Source organism: Cricetulus griseus, chromosome 5 (assembly GCF_003668045.3).
Source record: "Cricetulus griseus strain 17A/GY chromosome 5, alternate assembly CriGri-PICRH-1.0, whole genome shotgun sequence".
In the NCBI taxonomy this organism is placed as follows: domain Eukaryota; kingdom Metazoa; phylum Chordata; class Mammalia; order Rodentia; family Cricetidae; genus Cricetulus; species Cricetulus griseus.
Genome location: NC_048598.1, coordinates 39,821,813 through 39,830,347, shown reverse-complemented (window position 1 = coordinate 39,830,347; position 8,535 = coordinate 39,821,813). Strand labels below are relative to the sequence as shown.

The 8,535-nt window shown below is 40.3% G+C and overlaps 1 protein-coding gene across 3 annotated transcripts in view; it reads left to right on the top strand.

Moving 5' to 3' along the window:
• Positions 1–18: 18 nt before the first annotated feature.
• Positions 19–8,535, top strand: part of Edem3 (ER degradation enhancing alpha-mannosidase like protein 3) — a 69,576-nt gene continuing 61,059 nt past the window's right edge. Inside the window, exons 1-2 of one of the 3 annotated variants that reach the window (XM_027417384.2) lie at positions 19–377; positions 4,405–4,450. In XM_027417384.2, coding sequence (XP_027273185.1) covers positions 217–377; positions 4,405–4,450 — 207 coding nt within the window. In that variant the 5' untranslated portion in view covers positions 19–216. The remainder of the gene's footprint in view (positions 378–4,404; positions 4,451–8,535) is intronic. The other 2 variants (XM_027417383.2, XM_035445775.1) reach the window with 2 other exon arrangements.

Sequence of the window (8,535 nt, the reverse complement as noted above, 5' to 3'; positions counted from 1 at the left end):
GGGGCGGTGCTCTGGGCCGTGGAGGGCGGAGGGTGGTGGCAGCGCTGGCGCTGGGGACCGGCTCGGTGGCTTCGGCAAACAGTTTGGCGCCGGCGGCCGCCTGCCTCACTCCACAGCCCGCCCTCGACACGGCTCGCAGCCTCCTCGCCGCCGGCGGCCCGCAATGTGGCCCACCGTGCGGGTGTAGCAGCTGCGCGTGCGCGGAACCGCGGGGCCATGAGCGAAGCCGGCGGCGGTCGGGGCTGTGGGTGCCGGGTCCCCCAGCGAGCGCCATGGAACCTGGTGGCAGCGACGGCCGCTCTCTGCCTGGTGTTGGCCACGTCCGTAGGCACGGCGAGGGCCGCGCCCATGAGTAGGGAAGAGAAGCAGAAGCTTGGGTAAGGGTGCGTGGCTGTCCTGGTGGGTTTCCTGGCGAGGCTGCCCGCAGTCGAGGCGCCTGTCATTCTGCGCCCCCGGCGCGCAGGGGACTTTGGCTGTGGTGACTGGAACAGCTGCTGGTGAGGCTGGAAGGACCTCGGTGCGGTGGACAGGGTCCAGGAGGATGGGAGCCGATCCCCACGACGTGACCTCGGGGGCTGTCGGTGTCTTCCCGGGCAGCCGGTGACATGTGCTGTGTTGTGTCAGCCGCCGCTGCCATGTCAGGGGCTGGTGGAGGGGCTGCCGCCTGGGTGGCGGAGTTTGGGGCGGGGAGGGAGGGGAGGGGGACGGGCTCCTCTTGGCAGAGGAGGGTTAAGAGTTCTCGCCCAAGCGAGCTCCCAGCGGGAAAATGTTGCGCTGTTTACACCTGTTAAAGGAAAAGGGGCGTTCACTGCTGGAACTTGAACTTTTCCGTTGTCACTCTCCCCTTGGCTGTGTTTTCTTTCCTATAGGGCAGGCGATTTGATGTTATTTGAAGGCTTCGATTGAGTGTTTACCCTCCCCACCCCACCCCCCCACCCCCTTTAGCGTAGTTTCATGAATCTTGAAAGTGTTACAAAAACTCTATAGCATTTGATTCAGTAATTCTAATACATCCGAAGTGGCATACATACAGATACATAAGAACAAATTGGAGACTCTGTAGAAGTCGGCAGAACCGTGAACGGTTAAACGAGAGAGGAGGAAATGCGTGCGCGTCGGTAGCAGGAAGAGTTAACTGTGAGAGATGCTATTAAAACAGCGAGGTGGGTGGGTTTTGCTTGTCTGGTTAATTAGCACAGAACACCAGGATGCGGCACTGGTTAGTGAAGATGTGAAAAAAAAAAAAAAAAAACTTGGTAGGAATGTAAATTCATGTGACCTATTGATACCAACTCCTGAATTTTAAATTGTGCTTGTTCTTTGACTCATTTCTTTCTCTGGGGATCTGCCTTGCAGGAATAAAAGCACTGTTAGAGATAAGTGTATAAAGGGGTGCATTTTGAAAGAACAAAACAGTTCCTGGGAGGGAAATGGTTGAATATGCTGTTTTGTTCCGTATTGTGGAATAATAATGTTCATACATTCAGAAATAGTTCTGTAATTAGAAGGCTTATCCAGGATCTGTTCCCAAGATAATAATAAAAAAACACTAAAGCAAGTTGTAGGATAATATATAAATAGTAGCTGTACCGTTTTATAAGAAAAAAATTACCCAGATTTAGACAAAAATAAAAGGTAACTTATCCTATAATGTTAGGATGAAAGGTAAGTAGAGTCATTAGGTTCTAATATATATGGTCCTTTATTTCAGTCATTGCAAAAGAATTGTATTAATTTTTTAAATAAAAGTAATAAAAATCAGAGGAAAACAAGATGAAGTATCAGCTATTCAAACAAAATTACCAGTGAATTCTAGTATTTTGCCTTTTTTCTTTATAAGTTTAATGTATTATTTGATGACATTTTAATGACTTCCCCACTCCGTAGGCATTTAACTTATGCCATCTCTAAAACTTATGTCACGAGGTGAATGTTATCTCCATTGTGCAAATGAAGAAATTGAGATTCAAGGTTAACTTGTTCAGAGTCTCAAAGCTGGTCATAGGTGGAATCAAATTTTTGTTTTCTTTTTACCTATATCTGATTTCATGTTGTATGCACAGTGCTGTACTTACCAAAGCCTGCGGGGTGTTATTAATTCCAGTATGGTTACAAATATTTGACTTTTTTATTAAAAGTTTTTTTTTTTTTTGAGTCATTGGACAGCCAGTCTAGACAAATCAGTGAGCCCCAGGTTCAGTGAGAGATCCCATCTCAAAAAATAAGGTGTAGAGTATGTGTGTGTCACATACACTGGAATTGTTGTGAACAGTTACTTGCAGTTGTATACCTGATATATAGTATTATCTTTCATGGAATTGTTTTTTTCAGGACAGGAGGTCTTGCTAATATTTTTGGGTTTTGGCTAGTATAGATCAGTACAGTTAATACTGATGTTGGAAGGCAACTACTGATATTGGGAGGCAGTGTGACTTTAGAAAACAGTTGATTTATAGAAGTTATTTAAGAATGAAAAACAATTTTAAATGGGGGGGTCAGATTTCTAGTATATCTTATACAATTGTCAAGTAGATATAAAACTATTAAAACTTTTTACCTGTTTAATATAGTCACTGTGCCATTCTATACTTATGCCCACTTTGAAGTTTATGTTGTGGAACTTGCTGATTGTATGTTGCAAAGATGCAAGTGTGTCTTCATATGCAATCATAATTTACCACAGCTTTGAAAATTCATAGTTCTCAAAGTTGAGTTAACAAGTTAGAGTTTTTCACCTATGATGCACTTTTAGGCTCTGGCATTCCCAGTGGCAAGGAACTTTCCTTCTTGATAGTAATCATTTGTTCTATTTCAGGGAAGGAAGAGTTTGCATATCCCATTTTTGTGTTAGTGCTTGCAGGTTTTGTGGGGCCTTGCCTTGCTGCTGTTTGAGAGATCGATTTCATTTTCAAGATGAGTGTCTAAATGGATTCTATAAGATACTCCTTAATTTTCTGAAATTCCCTGGATCTGTGTAAACTTACAATGTTTAAAACAGGAATAGGGAGATTTTATTTTATTTTTTTTACATTTGTGTGTGTACCATGGCACGTGGAGTCAGGACACCATGCAGGAATCAATCTTCTTCCAGTATCTGCGTTCTTGGGATCAAACCCAGATCGTTAGGCTTTGTGGCAAGTGCCTTTACCCAGTGAACACTCTTGCCAGCCAAGGTCTTGGTTTTAATGGTTAGGTGTTTTAAAATAGTTCTAAAAAATTGTCAGAACTATTTAGGTCACAAAATGAAGTGTACTTAACTTTGCTGGTTGGTCATGACAACCAGGGTTGAATATTAGAGCTTTTCTGCCTGGCAACTTTATTATTATCAGCATTTCACCATCCATTGTTCTGAAAATGACAATATAGTATACTAGGTAGGAAAGTAAATATAACTAGGCATTTTCTTCACTCCTTTTTTTAGTCCTGATTTTAGTAATGGAACTTTGTGAAGAGAAGAGATGGTAAATACTGGTCTCACTGTTTTCCTTTGCCGATTATTGGATTTGGCTCTGTCCAGCTCTCACATTAACTTTTGTAATAGCATGAGAAAGTCCTGGTCATGAAAATGCTCCATTGTGAAACTCATTCCTTAGTTTCTGAGACCTTGTGGGCTCTGATTTAGTGAATACGTTTGGGCATTGAAACCTCCGTTTTAAACAGCTGTATTGGAAGTTGAGAGAAACACATTTTCTCTCTTCTCTCCCTTTTCTTCCTCTGCTAACCCCCTCTGCCCAGGCTGATCTTAAGCTTGTGATCTTCTAGCCCCAGCTTCCTGAAAGCTCCAAGTCTCCCTTGGAGCTTTAAAGTTTTTGTTTTTGAAGTGAATTCTACTTTTTCAGGGTGTTTTTAAGAGACCAGAGTACGCCAGAAAGTGTGTCCTTTGTAAATGAGACAAACATAGTATGTACTTAAACTAGGCATTAGTGGTTTACCCAGTTTAATGGGAAAGGCACAGGCATGAGAAAATGTTAGTTCATATTAGTCTGACACACCCCACTCCCCTTGGTGGGATATATAGAACAAACAATAAATGGCACTTAAAGTTGTTGCTTTGAGGAGTTGTATAGAAACATCCTACCCCAAGAATAGGTTACATAATTATATTAATAGCTGTAGTGTTTTTTTCAAAACCAGCTTTCCTTCTCTGCCATTATGGCATGGGTCATTCAATAGTTTTCTTAGAAAAAAACCAGCATTTTATATAAATTACTAGGGCTAGGGATAGTAAAGGTCTGGCCCCACCCCTTGTGGTGAGGTAATAAAGACCCTACTCACTCTGTGGTTTCCTTCTATTTTTTTTTTTTTTTTTAATTAGTGTGCTTTTATGAAGGAGAATTGTGTTCCCGAAGTCCAGTAGATAGAATATACCATAACTTTTCTCCTTCTCTGTTTTTTCACAATTAGAAATCAAGTCCTGGAAATGTTTGATCATGCATATGGCAACTATATGGTAAGTATGAAGCTTGTCTGTGCATACCGTTTATAGGAGCTGGCTGAACAAAGTTAGCTGGGAATTTTGAAGCCTGAATTACTAATGTATATTTTTAAAGAAAGCTTTTAAAAAGCAGGACAAATGTCAGCCAGCAGAGTATTCCTGGTGGTGATTCTTAGGGAATCAATTTATTGAACAGGTAAGAAATTGAAACTAGGTCTTGCAACTTTGTATTTAAGCAGTTTACTTAGATGCAGGCAACAGTTAATGTATGTAGGTAAACAGGGAAAAGATGTTATCTCAGGCTTTAAGGGATGTCCTTTAAGAAAAACTGTTACAAACCTATGAAAAAGACAAACCATAAGAGATGATATTACATAGCCTCTGCCCAAATGTTATGATGTGGATTCTGAATTGAGTGTATTTTGCTTTCTGCTGATCCACTGTTTCAAAGTGTTTCAGAGGTACTGAGAGATGAAGTAGCAGCTTCCACTGGAAAAGTTGAAGTGGTATGGATGAAAAGTTCTAGAGATCTTTCTAGAGTATGCAGAAGGTAGATAAAATAGCAAGCACATTTTAAGAGTCCAGTTAAAGTTTTGCATATAATTTTTTGTAATTTTGTAAAAAGTTATAAGTTGTAATCAAGTTACACTGAGAATTTCTTCTTGTTTTTACATTTAAAATATTCCAGGAGATCGTCTCTTATGATTATAGCCTAAGTATAGTTAGCAAATTTGACAAAGAGCTAACTTTCGTTCTTTTTAAAATTCTTTTCACCTGATTCAGTAAATCCATGTTCATTTGTATAGGAAGATATCATTGTATGTCTATACCATTAGTCCCCTCTTTATATGTTTTTGTATTTTATATATTTTTTTACTTATATGTCTATGAGTATATGCCATGTCTGGTACTTGCAGAGGCCAGAAGAAAGTATCAAGGAGCAGGAGTTAGAGACAGGAGGTTGTGAGACACCCAAAGTGGGTTCTAGGAGGAAAAAAAATAGGTCTTCTGGAAGAGCAGAAGTGCTCTGAACCACTCAGCTCTCCAGACCCTGTTTTTATGTTTTAAACACGTTTTGTATTTGATAGCTCTTGTTCTCTTTTGTTATTGCCTAGGGTGAAGTTTGACTTTTAACTAATGTTTCTAGAAAAGATGGTTATGAAACTTTGGATTTAAACATTGAAAACATGATAAACTTATTACTCAATGTGACTGTAGCTATTCTTTTAGTATTTCTTTCAAAATCCTTTATCCCTTGTGATGGGGGATGTCCTTCTTTATGTTTCTTTTATTGGTTGATGAATAAAACACTGTTTGGTCATTAGAGGCAGGAAGATAGGTGGGACTAGGAGAGGAGGAGAATTCTGGGAAAGTTAGGCAGAGACAGATGCTATGTGAAGACCTGGGATGAAAGGACTCACCAGGCGTTCTCTGGTAAGATAAGGCCATGTAGAAATACGTATATTAGTAGTTATGGGTTAATAATTAAGACAGAGATAGCCAATTAGAAGCCTAGCCATCAGCCAACAATTTAATAATTAATATATCATCTTTGTGTGCTTATTTGGGGCTGAAGTGGTAGTAGGACTTGGTGGGATAAGAAAACTCTAGCACTACCCTTGTTAGTTTGTTTAGGGGAAGCTTAGCAAGTCTAGACTAGTGGTATAGAGATAGTCAGACCCCTTAAAAGACCCTCAAATTGTAGCCAGTTCATACTGGTAAACTTTTGATTCCAAAGTTGAGCAAAATGATAGACAACTAGTTGAATTTGCCACATTTTGCTCTAAATAGAGCTCTCTCTCCTTAGAAGTTTTATTTATTTACTGTGTGTGTGTATATTTGCTACTATGTGTGTGTGTGTGCCTAGAGGACAGAGATCGGCACTGAATACCTTCCTCAGTCACTGTTCACCTTAAGTTTTTGAAGTTTTTGAGACAGGGTCTCTCTCTGATCCTCAAGCTCATAGTTTGGTTAGACTGGTCACTCCAGGGATCCTCCTGTCTCTTCTTCCCCAGGGCTGGGATAGGCATAAGTGGCCACGTCTGACTTTTTGTGTGGGTTCTGGGGAACCTGAACTCAGCCCTTCTGCTTGTGGGGCAAGCAATTTACTGACAGAGCCAGCTCCCCAGTCCTCAGGAGCCCCCCCTTTTTTTTATAGAGTATGCTATCTTTATTATTTTACCCCTTTCAGGTAAAGAGCAGAAAGTTATATCCATACGTATCAATAGGGCTTATGACAGAGTGGGTACTGAGGGCAGGTTGCTAGACTTTCTGACCTGTTACTAATGTGACCTGATTGGGTACCTTTGCTATGAGTAACCGAATATCCGTTAACTCCTTTGAGTCAGGTCTTGTAAAATGGGGACAATTGTGAAGGATTATTGTAGATGATAAGGTTTTTTTTTTTTTTTTCAGAGACCCTTCTTTATTTTTAATAAAGTCAACTTTTATGTCTTGTGCTTAGCATGGTACTTGAACGTCTAAGTGCATATTAAATTATTTGTTGTTGTTGTTTTTGGCTTTTTTGAGACAATGTTTCTCTGTGTAGTTTTTTTTTGTGCCTGTCCTGGAATTCCCGTGTAGACCAGGCCAGGCCAGGCTTTCCTCAAGCTCACAGATATTTGCCTGCCTCTGCCTCCCGAGTGCTGGGAAAAGCGTGTGCACCACTGCCTAGGTTATTAAATATTTTTTTAAAGAACTAAATTAAATTCTTGTGAAAATGAAATCAAATGTTGCATCTTGCCTTTTAAAGAAAGAAAACAATAATAAAGAAACAATAAAACTAAAAAAAAAAACTAAAAAACTAAAGAAAACAATAATAAACTTTTAAAATAGAAAGTTATGGAGGATTTCAGGATCTATAAACTTTCTTGTATCGGTCGCCTGTGTTAAATGTAAAGTGTCTGCTATTTGATAGGCTTTTAATAATGTAGAAAACCTGTCCTTGGTTCTCATGAGCTGTGTTCCTTTGCCTGTTCTATAGCTAGAACAGTTTCTTGGACCTTCTTGGCTCCCACGGGAAGGAAATGGCACTTTACTAAGATCAGCAGTATAGTGTAGTTCTGAGCATGGACTTGGGATCCAGAAGAGTGTCCCTGAAGAAGCTCTGCCACCTACCAGCCTGCTTAAGGAGGGAGGGCTAACCTGATCCCAGAGCCTGTTTTCTCATCTGTGTAAAATGAAGTCAGTCCTTTCCTTGCCTTACTGTGTTGTGCAGGCACGACTGTGGTCATTTTATACAGATTGCTAGTTAGAACTAGTGTCTCGAAGGTAGGGAGCACTGTGTATAATTGCTGCTGATAATTATAACTGTTTTATTACATATTATTTGCCAGAGACAAAAATTTCTCTCGTATACTGAATGTAGTATCATGTATCTCTAATCCCAGGACTTAAAAGGCAGAGGCAGGAGGATCATCACAAGTTCCAGGACGGCCTGGTTTATGTATCAAGTTTTAGGCTAACCAGGACTAAGACCCTGTTTGAAAAACCAAAACCAAACAAAAACCAGAGGAAGAAATTTCTTTCCTAGAATTCATGTAGATTTGAATCCCACATGTGTCTCTAGGTTGCAGAGGACTTCCTGAGCTCACACATCCTTCATTGTCTGGGCATGTACTCATCCTGAAATACAAGATTGTCTGTATGCTGTTTCTTGATAGACTGTCTTGCCAGCTCCAGGTAGATTACTATATCTCTGACATCCCTGAAGAGAGTTTCTGATTTTGTGTTGTTGGCATAGCTATCGACATTATAATGATCATTTGACAAATCTTCATCCCCATCAGACTGTGTTTTTTTCTCAGTGAATTAATTGCACAGATGGCTTTCACTTTTCCCCAAATCACATGGAATGTGATGTTTATTTTGGCAATTCTTGCATAATCTTACTTACCCCTAGACCATAGTCACTCTATGGCTTCTAATAAAAGGTTTTGCTTATCTATGCTCATTTGAGTTTCCAAATTAATGCAGATGAGAAAATGATACATATCATGGCCATTCCATGGAGACTTGGGGAGGGTGATGGTGGTGGTGATGATTATGAATATGATATTTTTCTCCCAGGGTTTATCCTGGCTACTCTGGGCAATCAAACT